The sequence below is a fragment of the Hypanus sabinus genome, chromosome 1, assembly GCF_030144855.1.
Source record: "Hypanus sabinus isolate sHypSab1 chromosome 1, sHypSab1.hap1, whole genome shotgun sequence".
Taxonomy (NCBI): Eukaryota; Metazoa; Chordata; class Chondrichthyes; order Myliobatiformes; family Dasyatidae; genus Hypanus; species Hypanus sabinus.
This window is the reverse complement of record NC_082706.1, coordinates 139,330,902-139,353,927: the sequence shown is the minus strand read 5'-3', so window position 1 is coordinate 139,353,927 and position 23,026 is coordinate 139,330,902. Positions and strand designations below refer to the sequence as shown.

Genomic DNA, 23,026 nt, shown 5'->3' with positions numbered 1-23,026 from the left:
GTTTGTAGAACATCAGAACCTTTTAACTAGTAATTGAATTGTCAATGCCTAGAAGAACTGAAGGTAGGTAAATGTAAGCAGTATGGATAATGGTCAGCTTGGTTCTGATGAATCAAAGGTCCTGTTTCTCTGCTGATTTAACTCCATGATGCCCATGTCAACTGGAAACTCAAACTTAACTGGGAAAGTGGGCAAAGGAATGGTAAATGCAACTTAACTGGGGCAAGTGATGCAATTTGGGAGGTTTAGCAGGACTTGCACAGTAGCTAACAGAACCCTGGGAAATGTTGTAGAAGAGTGGGTACACAAACCTTGTTCCTAAAACATGGTGACACGCATCAACAAAGTGGTGAAGCAAGTGTATGGCATGGCTGTCTTCATTAGAAGGGTCATTGACTGCAAAAGTCTGGACGTCCTGTGACACTTATAAAGGACATTGGTGAGACTACACTGAATATTGTGGGTAATTCTGGTCACCATACTGTACCCTCTACATCCTCTTAACTTAATCACAGTAAAGGTGTGATTAAACTAGAGAGTTTGCAGAAAGATTTCACAAGGACTTTACCAGGACTGGAGGACTTGAGTTATGTGGAGAGACTGGATGGCTGGGACTGTTTCCCTGGAGGGTAGGAAACTGAGATGTGATCTTATGGAAGTGTGTAAAATGAAGGACATGAGAGTAAATGCACATGGTCTGTTTCCCCCAAGACTGGGGAATCAAGAACTGGGGGCGGGGGTAGGTTTAAAATAAGAGGGGAAAGATTTAAAGGATATTTGAAGAGTAAGTTTTTCACAGAAGGTGCTGGGTGTATGGTATGAGTTGCTTGTGGAAGGGTATAATTACAAAGGTTAAGATATGTACATGTGAAAGATTTGGAGAGATGTGGGACTAGCTCAGGTAGGTATCTTTGTTGACACGGACAGGTTAGTCTGAGGGAGCTGTTTCCATGCTGTTTGACTCTATACTTCAGCATATCTACAGATTGTTAATTAAAATTTCTTTCTTTTCTATCTCACAGGCCCCAAACCAAAGACTTCCACTGGGACAGTGGTTATTGAGGTACATGATGAAAATGATAACATCCCCATCATTAAAAACCTACAGCCCTGCATGTGTGACACAGCCAAATCATTGACCATCACTGCACATGACCTGGACTCCTATCCAAATGGTGCCCCCTTTACCTTTAAGTTCGATGATGTACCTGAGGTTGCTGATAAATGGAGGATTTTACGCAGAGATGGTAAGAATTATTTCATAGCTAGTTGGAATTGGTCCTCAATTTACAAGTATTCTGGGTGATAATGAGGTTACACCTGGAATACTGTGCAGTCTTGGTCCCTTTTTTAAAAAAAAAAATTACATGGGGGTTCTCGATCAGCTGAGGAATACAAATGGTGTTCAAACCGGATAAGTGAGAAGTGTTCTAATTTGTGATCAGGCTAGGACATCCAAAGTGAATGATAGGGCCCTGGGGAGTGTCATAGAACAGTGAGATCTAAGAGTACAGGTACATAGTTCCCTGAAAGTAACATCACACATTCCACATCCCTGCATCTTAACACAAACCTAACCTGGTCAAGCCCTCTTAGGATCTAGTAGATCATTTCTCATTTTTCTGAATCTCAAAATAAAAACACACAGAAACATGCCTCTTGATGGGAGACTCCACCCATTCCAGGAACTGGCTTGGGGGAAATCCTTCGGAATTCTTTTAATGGTTTCTTTGGAATCAAAGAACAAGCTCTTTTGCCCAACTTGTTCATGCAACTTAACAATGTGAGCATGTGACTTGTTGAGGTGGAGCTTCTGTATGAGTTTCACTTTTAGTTTTTTTTATTTTGGGTGGAAGTTTTTGGGGATGGCTTTGGGGATGGGGGGAGTAAGTGGTCAGGTAATTGTTTATGTGCAGGGATGTGGGGTATTGGAGCACAGTGCGGAGTCTTGTGTCTCCACTCCGCATTCAAAGGCCAACAATGCTGATGTGGTACATTTGTAGGCCAGGCCAGATATTGGACTGGCAAAGCAATGTTCATGAATGCTGATGCCCCCATTTCCACCTCCGCCCCGCCCCCCTACCCAGTTCAACAGGTTGCTGGAAGGTCACAAACGGGGAACTAGCTACAGAATGTAGAACTGGTCACTTTAAAGTGAGGTGCATAGAAACCCCTCTCTAAAGGTGGCGACCCTCTGGAATTCTCTTACCACATCACCCCACCCCTCACCTCCTGAGGTGAGTGGATCATTGGATATATTTAAGGTGGTAGATAATTATTGAGAATATGGAAAAAACTGGGGTTCTGAGGAGTTGGCACAAGAGTCTGGGTTAGCTCTGGCCATATCGTATCATATTGAATGGTGGGAGAGGTTTGAGGGGCTGAGTGGCCTACTCCTAATTTGTTTCTGTACTTCTGTTGTGAATTTGTGCTATAATGCCATTGACTCTTTTTGAAATGTATCTGTAACAAACCTGTTTCTCACGTTAATGAATAGCATCCACTTCCCACTAAAAACCCAAATACTGTACACAGAATACCCTTTGGCTGGCCTTTTAAATTTACAGCATTTGACTGTGAACCTCAGTTAACTGAGGCTGTGTGCAGAGGTCACTTCTTCCTTGCCATTAATAGTTTCCCTGCAATAATTGTCTCTGCCATCTTTATCCGGGTCCCTTTAGATCCCTCTGCACATTCCCTGATCTGGGTCAGTACCTTTGCCCTTGGACCGGGTCAGATAGTTCACCCAGACCACTTTCCCATCCATGGGTCTATTCGTGTCCTTATAACTTGCATAATTGCATAGACCTCTACCCTTCCTGTGGCAGCTTGTTCCAAATATTGATCTGAGTGGAGGAAATGACTTCAAATCTTTTGATTAAACCCTCTAATTTTAGATTTCTCTACCCTGCGGGTGGGGGGGGGGGGGGAGGGGAAGAAAGACCATGGCTATGTTGCCTATCTTGCCTATGCCCCTCATTATTTTATAAACCTCAATAAGATCACCTTTTGTCTCTTACCTTCCAGGGAAAATGGCCAATAGTCTCAGCACTTCAGAGAAAACAGTCCCAGCAAAATACCTTCAGTAAAATAAAATGTTAACAGCTTTGTTTTACTGTCTTCGTCTCCCATAGATACCAGCATGGAACTCCAGCCTCGGCATGAGCTGTGGCCAGGAACATTTACAGTGCCTTTGAAGGTAGAGGACCATCAAGGATCTGGAAAGGTCCAGAACGTAGAGGTCCATGTCGTCGAGTGCACCAGCAACTCACTCACCTGCTCAGAAAGGGCGAATGCTGTCAGAGGCGAAAGTGCCCGCTTGGGTGCAGCTGCCATTGGGCTCATGGCTTTTGGGGCCTTGATGTTGCTACGTAAGTTCAACTGTTTCAGCAGGTAGAGGCTGAACAGGCTAGGGCTTTATTCCCTGGTCCGCAGGAGATGGAGAAGTGGTGTATAAAATCATGAAGGACATAGTGTGGGTGCTCGGAAGTAAAGAACTAGAGAGTGTAGGTTTCTGGTCAGAGGGGAAAGATTTAACAGGGATCAGAGGAGAAAGTTCTTCATGAAGAAGGTTGTCTGTATATTGAATGAACTGTCAGAGGAAGTGATTGAGACTGGTTTGATTATAATACTTGGACAATAAATCATAAGATAGGAAGCAAAGTTAGACTATTCAGCCCATCGAGTCTGCTCTGCCAATCTATCATGGCAGATTTATTAACCCTCTCAACCCCATTCTCCAACCTTCTCCCTGTAACCTTTGATGCCCAGACTAATCAAGAATCTATCGATCTATTTTAAATATACCCAATGACTTGACCTCCTGAAGCAATGACACAGCCATCTGAAGCGATGAATTCTGGTTAAAGATTTTGGTTAAAGAAAATCCTCTTTAACTCTGTTGTAAATGCATGTCTTTCCATTTTGAGGCTGTGACTCTAGTACTAGACTCCCCCACTATGGAAAATGTCCTCTCCCCATTTAGGCCTTTCAGTATTAAATACATTTTAATGAGATTTCCCCCACCCATTCTTCTAAACTCCAGTGCAAGTCCAGAGCCATAAACTCTTCTCGTACATTAACCCATTCATTACTGAAATTATTATCATGAACCTCCTCTGGACAGTCTCCCAATGCAAGCATTTCTTTCCTTATGTAAGGGACCAAAGCTACTGTAATACTCCAAGTGCAGTCTAACCAATGCCTTGTAAAACTTCAGCATTACATCCTTGTTTTTGTATTCTAGCTCTCTCGAAATGAATACTACAATTGCATTTGCTTTCCTTGCCACTGAATTAAACATGCAAGTCAACATATGGAGAATCCTGCGCCAGGACTCCAGTCCCATTGCACTCTGTTGAATTTTCTCACCATTTAGAAAATAATCTAGGCCTTTAGTCCTTCTAAGAAAATGCATGACCATACACTTCTCTACAATATATTCCATCTGATACTACTTTGTCCTTTCTCCCCATCTGTCTAAGTCCTTCTGTAGACTCCCTGATTCCTCAAAACCACCTGCTACTCAGCTTACTGTCATACCATCTGCAAGCTTGCCCACAAAGCCATCGATTCCATTATCCAAGTCATTGACAAGATCTAAATAAACAACATCCATTGACTCTCCTTTGTCTATCCTGCCTGTTATTTCCTCGAAGAATTCCAACAGATTTGTTAGGCAAGTCAGAAAACATACTGACTTTGATCTATTTTATCATGTGCCTCCAAGTATCCTGAAAACACAACCGTAATGATAGACTCCAACATCATACCAATCACTGAGTCAGGGTAACTGGTCTGTAATTTTGTTTCTACTGCCTCCCACCCTTTTTGAGGATTGGAGTGACATTTCAACCATTCCAGAATCTAATAATGCCCAAAAGATCATTACTAATGCCTCCAAATCTCTTCAGCTATCTCTTTCAGAACACTGGGTGTAGTCCATCTCGTGACTTATTTACCTTCAGACCTTTCAGCATCCCAAGCACGTTTTGGTGTGAAAACCTTTTGCCTTTGAAACTGCATCAATTCTCTTAGCGCTCTGTCTTGCGGTTTTAGATGAGAATCAACTGGTAGCTTGTCCAAGTATTTTGGAGAACTTGTTGCAGTTCTTCTGCAGACTTTGGTTGTCTTGCTTGCTTCTGTCTCTCCAGATAATCTCAGACAGCCTCGATATTGAGATCAGTATTCCATGAAAGCCATATAAAATATCTAGGGTGCTTAAGACTTAAGCATGGTACCATATGTGTCTGTGTATTGTCATATGCCATGAGGGTAATATGCCATTCCACTCACCTACAAGTATACACTTGGGTCACCCCTGCAGCAGTATCCAATCGGGGCACAGAATCAACCGCCAGACAAGTGGTGCTGTAGCCAGTCTGAGGCTCAGCAGGGAAAAGTAAAGTCAGTCAGAGCGATAGTGTGAGAAGACTGGATAGTTGGGGGGGTGGACAGATGGCAGATTCTGTGGCAGCAAAAGAGCACCTGGGAGACAACACGCCATCCTGGTTTCTAAGGTCCAGGACATCTCAGAGTGTCTGCAGAACATTCTCGAGCAGGAGGGTGAGCAGCCAGAGGTCGTGGTGCGGATTAGTACCAATGACATGGGTAGAAAAGGGGAAGAAGTCCTATATAGGGAGTTAGGGAAGAGGTTGAAGAGCAGGATTACTCCCAGCACAATATGCTAGTTGGTGCAGGAACAGGTTGATAGTGCAATTGAATATGTGGCTGAGGGAGTGGTGCAGGGGGAAGAGTTTCAGATTCCTGTAAATCATTGGGATCTCTCTGGGGAAAGTATGACCTGTACAAAAAGGACAAGTTACACCTGAACTCTTGGGGCACTAATATCTTTGTGGACAAGTTTGCTGGAGCTGTTGGGGAGGATTTAAACTAAGTTGGCAGAGGGATAGGATACAAGTCAGGACAGTGCATTATGAGACTGAGGAAGGACAGGCAGATGTCAGGGCAAACTTGAATTGAAGTGTAACATGGGGGCAAAATCATAAAGGGTGACGAATACAGGACTGAATAAGGTACATGATCTTGTAGTGCAGTCCTAGATTGGCAGGTATGATGTTGGCATTACTGAGTCATGGCTGAAAGAAAATCTTAGTTGGAAGGTTAACGTCCAAGGATGCACCTTGTATCAAAAGGACAGGCAAGTAGGTAGAGAGGATGGTGTGACTCTGTTTTTTTTAAATGAAATCAAACCGTTGGAAAGAAATGGCATGGAATCAGATGATGTAGAATCCTTGTTGGTAGAATTAATAAACTGCAAGGGTAAAAAGACTGATGAGAGTTGTAGACAAGCCCCAAGCAGTAGCCAAGATGTGGGATACAAGTTTCAATGGGAAATAAAGGAACGTAGTAAGGGCAATGTTATGATGGACATGGAGGATTTCAATATGCAGGTAGATAGGGGAAATTCAGCACTGGATCTGAGGAGATGGAATTTGTAGAATGCTAATGATGACTTTTGGAGCAGCTTGTCATTGAGCCCATAAGTGAAATGCAGTTCTGGATTGGGTGTTGTATAATGGACCAGATTTGATTAGAGAGCTTAAGGTAAAGGAACTCTTAGGAGATTGTGATCATGTGATAAAATTCACCCTGCAATTTGAGAAGTTCATCAGATATATCAGTATTACAGTGGAGTAAAAGGAACTGCAGAGGCATGAGAGAGAGGAGCTGGCCAAAGTTGATTGGAAGACAAACTAGGTGGATGAGTTGGAGCAGCAATGACTGCAGTTTTTAGGAGCAATTCAGAAGATGCAGAATTAATTCATCCCAGAGAAGCAGCAGCATTCTAAAGGACGGATATGGCAACTGCAGCTGACACAGGAAGTCGAAGTTAGCATAAAAGCAAAAGACGGGCATATAATATAGCAAAAAATAGTGGCAAGTTAGAGCATTGGGATGTTTTTAAAAAAACCAGCAAAAGGCAACTTAAAAAAACAAACATGAGGAAAAAGATGAAGTTTGAAGGTAAGCTAGCCAATAATATAAAAGAGGATACCAAAAGAATTTTCCAATAAATACAATTTTCCAATAAAAGAGCAGTGAGAGTGGATTTCAGACCACTGGAAAATGATGGTGGAGAGGTAGCAATGAGGGGCAAAGAGGGCAGACGAACTTGACTATTTTGTTGCAGTCTTCATTGTGGAAGTTTAAGAGTCAGTGGGCAGAAGAGAGCCCTAATTGCTATGTCTAAGGAGAAGGTGCTTGAGAAGCTGAAAGGTCTGAAGGTAGATTGGTCACCCGAACCAGATGAATTATACCCTGGGGAAGCTGGGAGTCTGCAGAAGGACTTGGAAGATTGAGAGAATGAGCAAAGATCTGGATGATGGAACATTCTGTGGTTAAGTGTCTGGTCATGAACTTCAGTAGAAGAAAGAGACGTGGACTATTTTCTAAATGGGGAGAAAATTCGAAAATCGGTAGTGCAAAGGGACTTGGGAGTCCATGTGCAGGATTCCCTAAAGGTTAACTTGCAGGTTGAATTGGTGATAAGGAAAATAAGTGCAATGCTAGCAGTCATTTCAAGAGGACTGCAGTACAAGAGCAACAATGTGATGCTGAGGCTTTATAAGGCATTGGTCAGTCTGCACTTGAAGCAGTTTTGGGCCCCTTATCTAAGAAAAGATATGCTGGCAGTAGAGAAGGTCCAAAGGAAATTCACAAATGATTCTGGGAATGAAATGGTGAACGTACGAGGAGTGTTTGGCTCTAGGCCTATTCTCACTGGAGTTTAGAAAAATGGGGGTGGGGGCAGATCTCATTGAAACCTATGGAATATTGAAAGATCTAGATAGAATGGACGTGAAGAGGATGTTTCCTATAGTGCATGAGTTTAGAACTGGGGGCACAGCCTCAGATGAGAGGGACATCTATTTAGAACAGAGATGAGAAGGCATTTCTTGAGCCAGGGTGTAATGAATCTACGGAACTCGTTGCCACGGGCACCTATGGGGGTCGGGTAACTGAGGATATTTAAAGCAGAGGTTGATAGGTTCTTGGATAGTCAGGACCTCAACAGTTATGGGAGAAGACAAAACAATGAGATTGAAAAGGATAATAAACCAGCCATGATGGAATCGTGGACTATACTTGAGGGACCGAGTGGCCTAATTCTGCTCCTATGCCTCGTGGTTCTGTTATGCTTGTGTATGGGAAGAGGGCATTTAGTATAAATTGGCATCAAGATCAGTATAACATTGTGGGCTAACTGGCCTGTCCAGTGTTGTACTGTTCTGTGTTCTTTATTCTCTGTTCTATTTGCTTCAGCAGCTGAAATTGTATGCAATTTATGGAATTTCAAAACTAACCCTGAACAAATTGTTTATCCTTAGTTGCTCCTCTGCTGTTACTGTTCTGCAACTCTGGTCTTGGAGGAATAGGTGGAGCTAATGGTTTCAAACAAATACCCATTGAAACGTTTGGAACTGTGGAACATAAGAACATCGAGGGCGGAGGAGAAAGGGACACGGTCTGTATTTGTTAACTGTGTTTTATATTTGTATGTCATTAATCAAACCATTTTTTAATAAAGTAGGAAGTATAAAGTATAAAGGTGCTGAGGACTTCAGCACCTCTGAAGTCCTCAGAATCCTGGAGGAACTCAGCAGGTCAGGCAGCATCTATGGAGAAAAAATAACAGTTGACAATTCTGACAAAAACCTTCATCAGAGTGGGTCTCATTTTCTTACTTCCTTCCATAGATGCTGCCTGATCTGCTGAGTTCCTCCGACGTTTTGTGTTACTCCATATTTCCAGCAGCTGCAGAACCTCGTGTCTCTGGTCTAAAACCTTGGTTAAGCCACACCTGGCATATTTCATACAATTGTGGTCGCCCCATTGTAGGAAGGACGTGGAAAGGGTGCAGAAGAGATTTACCAGGATTAGTGCGTATAAGCTAGAAAAAGCAGTTGGGCAAACTTGGTTGCTTTCTCTAGAATATCAGAGGCTGAAAGGAGACCTGATAGGAGTTTATAAAACCATGAGAAGTGCCTGTAGACAGTCAGTATCTTTTTCCCTTGGTAGAAACATCAAATACTAGAGGATATACATTTCAGGTGAGAAAGTTTGAGGGAGCTATGCAGAACAAGTTATTTTGGAGTGGTGGGTGCCTGGAATAGGCAGACGGGGTGATGGTGGAATCAGACACAATAACAGCATTCAAATCTTTCAAGACAGAAAGACAGACACCCTGAATGTGCAGCAAATGGAGGGATATCGACCATGTGCAGGTAGAATGGATTAGTTTAATTTGGCATAATGCTCCACACAGACATCATGGGTTGAATGGCCTGTTGCTGTGTATGTTCTAAAGTACTGGTACAATCTTCACAGACATTTCCCTCAGGATCTGGGATAACTTGCTTCCATCCCAATTCTGTGGACTCTGAGATGGCTAATATGAGAATTGCAGACTATTCCACAGACAGGAACAAGAGTTTGTGAGATGATGTAGATTCATCCACCACTTCAACCAAGCTTCTGCATATTCCTGAATCCTAGGATCTTGAAGTTCTCAATACCATCTCTGAAAAAGACTGAGCATGTCTTGATTTTTCATTTAAAGTTACTGGAAAGGCAGGCAGTGTTCTGAAAGTGCAACATTAGAATTGAGGGAATGCAGAGATCAAAAGGTCCAAGAAGATTAGCGAGAAAGGAAGGAAGACACTGATGCAATTCCCACATGGCAATTTTAGAATCTAATGATTAATTAAACCTGATACTTTTTTTTAAAAAAAAAGCTAGTGTCAGTCATGGTGTGTATAAAAATAATAAATGAAGTATCAAAATTAAAGTACTGGTGCTGGAAATCTAAACAGGGAATGCTGAAAACACTCAGGCAGTATCTGCAGGGAGAGAAATGATTAATGTCCCTGGTCCTTCATCAGACTTGAATTAAAATTAAAAGCTTGTTTTGACATCTCGGATTCTCTAATGTTTTTCTGATAGTGAGCACTTTGAAGTGCACTGGTGGTAAACCTGTTCATTTGGCATGAATCTGGCAACTTGGAGTTATTTTGTGACTCTAATATTTCATTGTATTTTATCAATATTAATTTTTTTCATAAGTTTATAAAAGACCCTGAATATCAGAGTCAGATTTATTATTATTGGCATGTCAGGAAAACTTGTTTTGTTGCAGCAGTACAGTGCAAAAACATAGAAATGACTATAAATTATTAAACAGTGCAAAAAAAGAGAGGAATAATGAGATGGTGTTCATGGGTCATTCAGAAATCTGGTGGTGGAGGAGAAGCTGTTCCTGAATCATTGAGTGTAGGACTTCAGACTTCTGTACCTCCTCAGTGTTGGTAATGAGTCTTGAGGCCATCAGGGCACAACACCAGGGATTGTCAGCTGAGGTCTCCACCCTGTCTTGGATGTTGTGGGTGAGCTCATTGAGTTCTCTGCATTCGGGACTGGATGCTTTCACCACTCAGCAAGTATGTACTTGGCGCAATGTCAAGCTGGGAGCTGAATGGATTTGCCAGGATAGTCACTGACCAGTGCTTTTCCTCCCAAACAGCACATGCCATTGCTTCCAGTCACTGCAGCTACTAATGCAACAGCAGTAGGAACTTACTCAAGTGAGGTGGACGGGAGGAAAGGAGGAGCTGGTACCATGGAACACAGTGTGTTTCCTTTGAACATGAATTCCAGTGAAGCGGGATATACCAATTACGTGACCAATCCTGCAATGCTGGAAGGAGTCGATTACCAAGGAGCTGAATATCTTGATTCCTACATGAATCCAAATATGAATATGGGTGTGATGGAGAATGGCAGGATTGGAACAATGTCTGAAGGTGCACTTTTGAACTTCATGGACTTCTACATCAGTGAGGTACTTTGGAACTTTATGTTATTTTAAGCAATGTGGTATTAGCTACTTATTTAGAGTGAATAGAGTGTTAACCATTTACACTATAAACACCAAGTAGCCTTGCGCTTGCTAGTTACACTGGCTCTGGTCCAGAAACACCTGGATTTTAAAATTCTCATCCTTAATTTCAAAACCCCATGCTCTTTTCTCTGCAAACTTCTCCAAAGCCAGATTTATCATTTAGTGATTGAGATTCAATGTGGAATAGGCCCTTCCAGCCCCCCCCCCCCCACCCCCCGATCCCCTGATTTAATCCGAGCTTAATCACAGGACAATTTACAATGGCCAGTTAACCTACCAACAGGTGTGCCTTTGGACTGTGGGAAGAAATGGGAGCACCCCAAAGAAACCCATGCGTTCATCAAGAGAACATATAAACTCATTTCTGTATTCCCAACACACATCTCCAACTTCTGTTGCTCTTGCATTACAAAGAAACTTTTATTTGTTTGCAGAAGCATTTTCTGAATGCTTGAGGCAATGCTGAATGGATCTATTGACCTCAGTCTCTCATCATGGCCTTGCAGCTTATTGTCGCTCTGCACTGCACTTCCTCTATAGATGTTACACTTTATTGTGTATTGTTATAGTTTCACCTTGTTCTACCTCAATGCACTGTAAAGAATTGATTCATGAACTGTCTGCAAGGCAAGCTTTTCAGTATCTCTGTGACGATAATAAAACAATTCCAATTATTACATTGAACAATACTTTTGTAATCTTCAACAATTCATGGTTAAGTATATAATAAAATGAGAATACGCCATTTCCATGATCACTTATGGCAGTGTAGTGCAGCCATCTACCAATTTTCTTACTTTAAAAAAAAATCTTGTCCCACACTTCTAAAGTAAAACTCACACCACCTTGATTGTTTGTCCTCCAGTATTCAATGTGTCTATCCTGGGAGAAAGATGCTGGTTACCACCTCACCTGGTGTGGGAGTTCCTTGATGTCTAACCTTGCCTGCTCCAGAGAACTTCTATAACCAGAGTCATGTTTATTATCGCTTACAGCTGTTGTGAAATTTGTCCTTTTGTGACAATACAGTGCAAGACATTTTTTAATAAATTCAAGGTGAATTTATTATCAAAGTACATGTGTCACCTTATACAGTGCGACCATTAGATTCATTTTGGACCATAAGGTGTAGGATCGAGCCGTTTGACCCACTGAATCTGCTCTGCCATTTCATCATGGCTGACCCAATCTCCTGCCTTCTCCCTGTATCCCATCATGCCCTGACTAATCAAGAATCTATCAACCTCTGCCTTAAATGTACCAAGTCACTTGGCCTTCCCAGCCACCTATGGCAATGAATTCCACAGATTGACCACTCTCTGGCTAACGAGTGTCCTCCTCATCTTCGTTCTAAATGAATTCCCTCTATGGGAAACAAACTCTCCACATCCACTCTATTGAGGCCTTTCAACATTTGATGGGTTTCAATGAGATTCTCCCATCATTTTACCGAATTCCATGGAGCACAGACCCAGAAAAACCATCCAATGCTCCTCGTATGATAAGAATTTCAATCCTGGAATCATTTTTGTGAATTTCCTTTGAACCCACTACAATGTCAGCACATCCAGTCAGCCCAAAGCTGCTCATAATACTCCGAAGTGAAGCCTCAGTAGTGCCTTATAAAGCATCAACATTACTTCCTTCCTTTTATATTCTAATCCTCTCAAAATTAACACTAACATTGCATAAGCCTTCCTCACCACTGACTTAACATGCAAATTAACCTTTAGGGAGTCCTGCACGAAGACTGCTGAGTCCCTCTGCACCTCAGATTTTTGAATTTTCTCTCCATTTAGAAAATTTGTGCTTGTATTTCTTTTAACGGAGTATAAGACCATACACTTCTGAACACTGTATTTCATCTGCCACTTCTTTGTCCATTCTTCTAATCTGTCTTGATCCTTCTGTAGCCTCTCTGCTTCCTCATCAGTACTTGCCCCTCCACCTATCTTCATATTTTCTTGCAGGCCAACACAATAAATCTAATGGCCATAATAGAATTAATGAAAGACTGTACCCAACAGGGCAGTCAACCAGTGTGCAAACTGTGCAGATACAAAAACCCTAATAATAAATAAATACACAATAAACATCAAGAACAGCACGTACAGAGTGTCCACTTTATTAGGTACAGCTGTACACCTTGTTAATGCAAATACCTAATCAACCAATCCTGGTAGTTCTATAGGTAAAGATCCCTTCTTAATAAGAGAGGTCAGAGGGGATTGGTAATTGAGAAGTGAGTGTGTTTGGGTATGCCTGCACTTCAAGTTGTATCAGCTTGAGCTCAGAAAAAAATAATATAATAAGCAACGAATATTGAACATGAGATGAGTCCTTAAAAGTGAGACCATAGGTTGTGCCCTCAGTGATGGGTCAGGGAAGTTGAGTGAAGTTATCTCCTCTGATTCAAGAGCCTGATGGTTGAGGGATAATAACTGTTCCTGAACCTTGTGGTGTGAGTCCTGAGGCTCTTGTACCACCTTGATGGCAGCAGTAAGAGCATGAACAGGGTGGTAGGATCCCTGATGATGGATGCTCCTTTCCTGCAGATACTCTCATTGCACAATGGTGGGAAGGGCTTTATCCATGATGGACTGGGCCAAATCCACGATTGTTCGTAGGATTTTCCATTCAAGGTCATTGGTGTTTCCATCGTAGGTTGTGCTGTAGCCAGTCAATGTACTCTCCTCTACAGATGATTGTCAAAGTTTTAGATGTCATGTTGAATCTTCACAAACTTGTAAGGAGGTAGAGGTGATGTCCTGCTTTCTTCATATTTGTACTTGTGTGCTGGGCTCGGGACAGGTCCTCTGAAATGATAACGCTGATGAATTTAAAGTTGCTGACCCTCTCCACCTCTGACCCCTTGATGAGGACTAGCTGATGGACCTCTGGTTTCCTTCTCCTGAAGTTAATAATCAGTTCCTTGGTCTTGATGACATTGAGTTATTGTGGCACATCTCAGCCAGATTTTCAGTCTCTCTCCTGTATGTTGACTTATCACCATATTTGATTCAGCCAATGACAGTGATGTCATCAGCCAATTTAAATATGGTATTGGTATTGCTGAGCAACGTAAGTGTAAAGTGAGTAGAGCAGGGGGCTGAGCACACAGCCTTGTGGTGCTCCTGTGCTGATGGAAATTGTGGAGGAGATGGTGCTGTCTGACTGGGATCTGCAAGCAAGGAAATGGAGGAACCAATTGCACAGGGGGGTATCAAGGCCAAGATCTTGAAGTTTATTGATCAGTTTTGATATAATATTTAAGTAATGCAAAAGAGGTGTAATGAGTTGGTCTGCATGGTTTCGGGGACTGTTCTGAAATTTGATGGCAGAAGGTAAGAAGCAGTTTCTAAAACATTGTATTTCCATCTTCAGGCTCCTGTACCACCTCCCTGATGGTAGTAATGAGAATAGGTCATGTCCCAGATGGTGAGGGTCATTACTGATGGACACTATCTTCTTGAGGCACCACTTTTGAAAAATGTCCTTGTTGGTGGAGAGGGTTGTGCCATGATGGATCTGGTTGAGTCTCTTGTGACCCTGCATATTGTCGTCTCCATACCTGACAGTGATGCAACCAGTCAGGAAGCTGACTATGAAAATTTGCTAGAGTCTTTGTTGACATGCCAAATCTCCTCAAACTCCTAATGAAATCTAAGGAATGAGCTGCCAGAAGAAGTGGTTGAGATAGGTCCAACGATAACCTTTAAAGGAGAGTGGATAAGAGAGATTTACAGAGATATTGACCAAATGTGGGAAATGGGAACCTTGCTTAGCAATGATGAGTTAAACCAAAAGACCTGTTTCCTTGCTATATGACTCTGAAGGAAGGCATTCTCCTTCAATCAACTTTGCTCATACAATTAGCAATGTACTTCAATCATATAGCTAGCACTTTTAACATACTCCAAGATCAATCTGGTCTTCCCCCTCCTGTTCTAAAAGACTTTAAAGTCTCTTAAATGTCTCTAATGTATCAGCAACTACCACCACCCTGGCAGGTAGGCAGGGGTGTGTATGCGCGTGCGCACACGCATGTTTGTATATACATTCCCGCCCCCCCCCGCCCCCATGTACTCCCCTCCAATTACTTTAAAATTATGCCCTCTTATATTAACCATTTGTGACCTGAGAGAAATGTGCTGGCTGTCCACTCTACCTTTGCATCTTACCATCTTTAGACATTTATCAATTCTCCTCTCTACCACCTTTGGTCCAAAGAGAAACGTGGCTCACTCAACCCTTCCTCCTAACACATGCTCTCTAATCTAGGCATCATGCAGGTCCTTGGCAAATATCAGGTAATTTTTGAATATGATGGTCATCTGGGAATAAAGGGATAGAGATTTGATGAATAATGCACAGGACCAACTCTGGTTTTGGGGTAAGCTCAAGAGTGGTGTACAGGTACACTCTGGGTTCTGACAAGGCTCTGTTCCTGTGAACTGTTTGTAACTTGGACAGTCCACAACTCAGAAATCCAGCTGCAAACCCAGTTCCCACACAGCCCAATGACAGCCATCAAATCCATTCCACCATTCTCCCAAACACTTGCATGAACTGTATGTACAGGCTGTGCACAAATCAGGCATTGACTGAGAATCTGCAGCCAACTTATTATTCTAGTCCAATCGCTGACCAGTTTATAGAAAAACATAAGTCTATTGCTAATAGTTTTGCTGATTTATACTAATATTTAAATGTAAATCCAGTGAATTAACAAATTGATTGTTTCCTCTCAGTATATTGTGTATCTCTGAAACTCTCTTCCTCGGAGAGCAATGGAAGCAGTCTCAATAAGTAAATGGTTAAAAGTTCTCAGGGGTAGGTGGGAATACTCGTAGAGCACTACAGCACAGAACCAAGCCCTTCAACCCACCTGGTCCATTCCAACCTGTTCTTCTGCTGAGTCTCCTCTACCTGCACCATATCCCTCCAAACCCCTCTCATCGGTGTCACAATCTACCTCATCATGACCTTGCACCTTATAGTCTACTTGACTGAACATTCTCTGCAGCAGTATGATTTATTTCTCTGTGCAATGCATCCAAAAATGTTGGAGGACAGGTTAGGTAGCATCTATGGAAATAATGAATGTTTCAGGCCAGCAGCATAGTGATTTGCACAACACTTCACAGTGCAGGAGACAAGAGTTTAATTCCCGCCACTGCCTGCAAGAAATGTGTATGTTCTCACTGTAACTCTGTGGGTTTTCTCCAGATGCTCTGGTTTCCTCTCACTGTCCAAAGACATACCAGTATTGTAAACTGTCCTGTGGCCAGGCTAGGATCAAATCGTGGGGTTGCTGGGAGACACGGCTTGAAGGGCTGGAAGGACCTGTTGCTCAATAATGATTGGTAAATGTCATGAAATTTGTTTTGCGGAGGCAGTACAAAAATAAAAATTGCATTAAGTTACAAAAATAGTGTAAAAGACAAATAATCTATATTCTGTTATGTTTTAGCTTGTACTATATCTGACTGGGACTCTGAATCTAGCCTTAGACTTTATGACTGTTTTCCTTTTGTCATCTCCTTGTATCTCTCTCTCTGCATACATCTCCCAGGAATCAGACAATAGTCTTTTCCCTGCCTACACTGCCATCTACTGTTCATCATTGGCAAATGTAGGTTCATTTCACTCGTTCACTTCAACCAAGTCCTTGTAAACAGATTAACCACAGCTGTAGTCACAACACTAATAAATATGATATCCACCAAATGTAGTCCCTCAACCTGATTCTCCTTGCATTTGATCTCCTGCCTATTAACCAATATAAATCCAGTTAATTCATTAAATTGTGACTAAGCATCGTTAACGGTACTTTCTATAAACAAGAACTAGGAGCAGAGGTAGGCAATCTAGCTTATGAAGCCTGCTCCACCATTTGATGAAATCATGCTGATCTGCTCATGGACTGCTCCATTCATCTGCTTTCCCCCCATAATCCTGCTATGCAAAAATCCATCTTACTGTGTCTTAAATGTATTCAATGAGGTAGCCACCACTGCTTCTCGGCCAAAGAATTTCACAGACTATTCTCTGGGAAATGTTACCGCCATAATATTTCACCATCCTAAATCTATTCCCCAAATCTTAGGCTGTATCACCTAGTTCAAGTCTTGTGTAAAAGCAGAAATGGTGTTCCTGCCTCTATCTTGTGTATATATACCTTGTCATAATTTTATATTTCTGAGATTCCATCTAATTTTTCTTAATTACAGCAAGTACTGTCCTGTGTTTCAGCCCCCTGTCTGACCCATTGAATTCCCCCAGTGCTCCAGAGGAGTATGTTGCTCCAGATTTCCAATATCTCCTTAATCTATTGCATATTGTTTAGGTTTTGCAGAGTATTCAGAGTGGGGGCAGTTTAGCACGACAAAGTATCCATTAACATGAAGCTGAAAGTGCCAGTTGTTGACCTAGAAACTGAGGTGATGGTGTGCCTGAGAGCTGTTGTAGAGATGGTCAACAGTTTCAGGTTGCTCGGCACCCATGTTACCGGTAGCCTCTCCTGGTCCCTTCACACCAATGTAGTGATCAAGAAAGCACATCAACTTGTACTTTCTCAAGCATCTGAGAAAATTCACAGGATTCCCTCAAACTTCTACACCACATAATGAATCCTGATGGGGTATATTTCAGCCTGGTAAGGGAACTAGAGCAACATACAAAAATCTGGAAGAGCTCGGTAGGTCAGGCAGCATCTATGGAGAGAAAGGGTCTGTCTATATTTCAGATCACTGAATGGTCTTGACCCAAAACGTTGGCTGTCTCTTCCCCAGAGATCTGTGAAACAGTCATTAAAGATCTTCACAGCATTACAGGAAGTATGTGGAGACTTTGGAGAGGGTACGGAAGATGTTTATCAGGATTTAGAGGGTATAAGCTATGAAGAGATTCCTCTAGAGCATCACAGTCTGAGGAGAGATCTGATAAAAGCTTATAAAATTATGAAAGTTGTAAGACAGTCAGAACCTATCCCCTGGGGTAGAAATATCAAATACTAAAACCATGCATCTAAGGCAAAAAGGGAAAGATTAAAGGAAATGTGTGAGCCAAGTTTATTTTAACTGTAGTGGGGTGCATAAATGGGCTGCCAGTGAAGGAGTTGGTGGAAATAGACACAACAGTGCTGTTTAAGAGGCTTTTAGACACTGGGAATGGAGGTCTATGGACCATGTGCACCAAGAGAGATTTAATTTTATTTGGCATCATGCATGGTACAGACATTGCAGGCTGAAGGGCTTGTTCTGTGCTGTGTTGTTTTATGACAGACTGATTTTGACCTCGAGCAAATTCAAGGGTAATAAAGTTGAGACCTCACAATCTACCTCATTATGGCCTTGCACTTCCTCGATAATTGTAACACATTATTCGGCATTCTATTATTGTTTGTTCTTGTATTGTTACGTACTCGTGACACATGACAGTGGTACCCTTGTCACGTGACTGGGGTTGAAGCTATACTGGATTTGAGGTAATGGTCTTGTGATGGTGGAGTGATGTCATTTTCCCGCCAGTAGAGATCATGTGACAGGTTTTTTTTACAGGTTATAAAAGGAAGACCCCACCCTGTGAGGAGGGGCAGTTCGTGGCTGGATTTGCCAAGTTGACTTCATGCCACTGCGTGATTTAATGTGATGACGCCGTTTAGTTGAAAGATGAAGTTTTATCTAATGCCTAAAGTTTAAAAGGTCATTGCCAGCAGTTTCTTTACAATACTGCTAGTTTGAGAATCAGTGGAGAGTGAAGATCGGAGTTCCGGAGTTAAAGATCGAGGAGAATCGATTTTCGACTGTGAAACGGGGTCGACCTTATTTATTCCTTATTCGGGAAGGAATTCGTTGACTGTTCTCGTGTTAATCTCTGAGGGATAGCAGAAGATTGAGGACAGTGTGAAAAAGGAAAGGTCAGTGCCCTTAAGCCGTTTTGTTTCGTAAATTCTTCGTGGGAAAAGTTCGACGTCGGGGATCGAAGCAGAACGACGTGAAAGAGAATTTAAATCGTCTTATAAAGTCTCTCCTTTTAAATGGACCGTGAGCATTTCTGAACTTTTGGCAATACTACTTTAAAAGAACTGTTTTTGCAACATTGCTTTAAGAACTGTTTAAGCTGCCGCACAGCAGCTGATTTCCGGTTATGTTAGTGTTTGTTTACTTTTGGGGGGTTTGTTTTCGGTGTTTAATAAAAGTGTTGTTTGTTATAAAAACCCTTGCCGAACTCATATATTTATTGTTGCCTGAATACGTAACAGTATTACTTTAATGCATTCTTTTCGCAAATTGCTTTGTGGGTGGTTTTTCACTGTGCCTCAATACATGTGACAGTAAACCAATTTACCAGATCATCTGAAATCCCATTGTGTAGTGGCATAGATTTAAGATTATCCTGACAGCTCCTGCTCTCAATTCTTGCCTTCTGATTGACATACAAGTTTATTTTCTGTTGTAGCACGTTACAAAGATGATTATTTTTTTTTTTACAGAAAGTGGACACGCAAAATTTAGAAGACCAGACCTCCCCTGGCCATGACACTTTATTGATCTACAATTATGAAGGAGATGGTTCTCTAGCTGGATCAATCGACAGCTGCAACTTCATCGAGGGTGGATTTGAAACTGGAGATTCTTACTTGGACAACCTGGACCTGAAATTCAAGACACTGGCTGATATCTGCACGGGTAAATTGGAGAGCCAAGAAACAACTGTGTCTGTTGATGCTCCAGTTCATCAAGGAATTGTGAAGGAACGGTCTGTCTCCTCCAGTTCAATGGGATTGCAAGCAATGAATGTAATTCCTGACTCTACTCTAATGAGGAAGAATTATGTTGTGACAACCACAATAAATCCTGTGGTAGACATGGTGCCTCTCGCTGCCAATCAAGCTTTTGACCACCAAAATATTGTAGTGACTAATCAAGTTAATACTGTCCCAAGGAGGATTAGCTTCATAGAGAATCCTAACATTGCCCACCAAAACATTGTCATGACCAAGATGGTGAATGGTGGAGCTGAAGTGATTCCAGATATGATCATTGACCCTTCCATTGCCCACCAAAATGTTATAGTAACTGAGCAGTTCAGCAACAGAGGGAACCCAGCAATGATTTTCAACCCATCTGTCACTCACCATAATGCTGTAGTGACCAACGTCATTGAAGGTGGCGCAGGAGGCATGCAAGGAATGATCACCCAGCCACACGCAGTCGAGAAGAATGTAATGGTGACCAAGTCTATTCATAAAGGAGACTCCCAGAGCACATTATCTGATTCATCGTTGGACCACATCCCCACCATCCACAAAAACGTCACACTTAAAAAGTCGGTGAAGTCTGGCATGGGAGAAATGCAGAGCGGTACTCTTCCCGATGAAGCAGTGGTCCAGAAAACCAGGGTGTCCCGCAGATCCGTTACCTCCTCTGACAATAACGTCCACAAGTCAGTGACGAAGGTAACAAAAGTTGCGCAGGTAATGCAATAATAGGCAATTCTCCATATCCAGGTGACGAGTTTCAAAACACAGAGAAAGTTCTGGGATTTGAAAATATCCAGATGTGGCTGTTGACACACAATTCTAACAACAGCTGTACTATTTTCCCAAAGGTGAAATTAAAAAGCTTCAAAATGGAAGCTCAAACAATATATTTGGATTAACACATTTTGTATCTACACAAACTATTAGCCTGTGGATCATCTTCTTCAGAAGCTGGACAAGGTGTTGGATGTGCAAAAAAAAACCCAATAATGTCTGAATTGTTGGAACAGTTTAAAAGTGAGAAATTTTCCTTGAAGATTAAAAAGATCATGAATATGGATGGGCTGTGCAACTCTACAATCCTATGACTACAATTGCATTTCACTGGAAGCTTTAAAACATTATTTAACTGCTTGCTTTCTAGGTTTGCTTCTGCATAATATGAACCACTTCAATTCTAAAAGAGAAATTTTAGTTCTCTTATGTGATTGTGTTGATATTCACAAAAGCAAGAGTATAAATACCTGAGTGAACTTTTAACTAGTTTGTGCCATGAAAAGAAAACTGTCTTGTGTATATTTGTAAAAAAAAATTAGCGGGTTTCAACAAAATTGTATTTCTTCCAAATTAAATGAAGCATTCCAGAGTTACTTTTTAATTAAGTCAGCCCTAGTTACGTCTAAAATTGTCAGTTTCTGAGGGAGAACTGTATCCATTTTTCATAGATTGAAAATTCAGGGATTCAAGGAAATGGTTAATGCCGGTTTCCCAAGTTCAAAGGAAGAAACACAGGAGTCTGGTTAATTTGGACTTTCACTCAAGAGCTAAGACCCAAATGATGGGCCAAAGTGTGTAGTGTATCACCATTTAATTTTGTGATAAACAATTTCAAAAGAGAAGTCCTTGTTTTAAAAAAAAATTAGTTAAGAGTGTGACCGAGTTCTGGAATTCACTGCTTTAAAGGTTCATGGAGACAGAAATGTCACATGTGGGAAAAGCACTGAAAATTTTTTAAACTGAACCTTTGAAAGTGGTGTAAGTACAGCAACGTAATTTAAATCAGCAGTGTATTCCCATATTGAATGTAAGCTACTACTGAATCACTTAAATTGATAGTGATGGAGATTTAATAAATCCTCAAATCAAATACTATTAAACAGTGTAAATATTTACAGCAACAAAATGTATTAACAATAGAAGAATGTGCAAATACGCATCTGTTTTATCTGCTTTGTATGAAACTGATTTTCAACATACGATTGCATGTGGGGAAGGACTATAAGGCTATTCTGCAGTTATTAGATACAAATCATACTCACAGTAGCAGTTTTTAATCTATATAAAATGCCAAAGGCTATAGAGACAGAAATGTGGTGGAAGTACAGTGTGAGATTAAAGATTCACCATCAGAGCTGGGAAAAATTAGAAATAGAATTTCTGAGGTGGGGAGAATGGAGAGAACAAGGGGTTCTGATAGGATGACACTCAAGAGAATGGTGATGAACAGTGGTAGCACTGACTTGTCTGCACCAGGTGTAAATAAAGGGAAATGATTGAGAGAGAAAACCAGGACATTTTTTTTCTACCAATACATTTCCAAGACTCCATGAACTTTTGGTTGTTTGCCATTCAGGTTCCTTGTTATGATGGCTCCAATGTGCCATATTGTTTAATAAGAGAGGTTTCATTAGTACAGACCTGTTCTAACAGACCATTCATTTAGTTTAGACCCAAACAGTTGCATTTTATGATATAACTGCCTAATTCATAAAAATGATTCCAAGATTGAATGGCTTGTCATATGAAGAGCATTTGATGCTTCTGGGCTTGTATCCACTGGAATTTAGAAATATGAGGGGTGACCTCATTGAAATCGATTGAATGGTGAAAGGCCTTAATAGAGTGGATGTGGAGGGGATGTTCCCTGTGGTAAGAGGGTCTAAGACCAGAGGACACAGCCTCAGGATAGAGAGGCATCCTTTTAGAACGGAGATAAGAAGGAATTTATTTAGCCAGAGAGTAGTGAATCTGTGGAATTCTTTGCCCCAGGCAGCTTTGGAGGCTAAGTCTTCATGTACTTTTAAGGCAGAGGTTGATAGAATTTTGATTGGTCACGGCATGAAGGGATATTGGGGTAAGGCAGGAGATATTGTCTGAGGAAAATTGGATCTGTCATGACTCTGGGCCAAATGGCCTAAATCTACTCTGATATCTTGTGGTCTTATGTAATCCTTCAAAGTATTTTGAAGAATGTATGTATAATCTACAGATAAAAATAAAGTTATCAAAACAGTTGCTGAATTGAGAATTATTTTGTTGTATTTCAGTATTGAATATCTAGCATTGACTGAAAAGGTTGTAATTTCAGTTTCAAATGCTCACCTGGCCTCCATTCTGCACTAAACTACTTCCAACACTAAATCTCTTCACTTCAATCATCCTTGCCTTCCTCTCTCCATTACTCGCTCTTCCCTCTTTTTCCCTCTTGCGCCCTTTCATCCTGCCCCCCTCCCATCACCTCAGTCTCTCTGAAATCATAACTAGTACTTTGCTCACCATTCTACAAACCTTCCCCATCCTCTCCCTTCCCCACCCTGTCCACATTCCACATTCTTCTC

The 23,026-nt window shown here is 41.5% G+C and overlaps 1 protein-coding gene across 2 annotated transcripts in view; it reads left to right on the top strand.

Annotated features, from left to right (window-relative positions):
* Positions 1-22,911, top strand: part of LOC132398169 (cadherin-2-like) — a 69,953-nt gene extending 47,042 nt beyond the window's left edge. The window contains exons 12-16 of one of the 2 annotated variants that reach the window (XM_059977234.1): positions 1,023-1,247; positions 3,135-3,371; positions 8,352-8,488; positions 10,544-10,861; positions 19,419-22,911. In XM_059977234.1, coding sequence (XP_059833217.1) covers positions 1,023-1,247; positions 3,135-3,371; positions 8,352-8,488; positions 10,544-10,861; positions 19,419-20,414 — 1,913 coding nt within the window. In that variant the 3' untranslated portion in view covers positions 20,415-22,911. Of the gene's footprint in view, positions 1-1,022; positions 1,248-3,134; positions 3,372-8,351; positions 8,489-10,543; positions 10,862-18,483; positions 19,380-19,418 lie in introns of those variants that run through there. The other variant, XM_059977244.1, reaches the window with a different exon arrangement.
* The last annotated feature ends 115 nt before the right edge of the window (positions 22,912-23,026 follow it).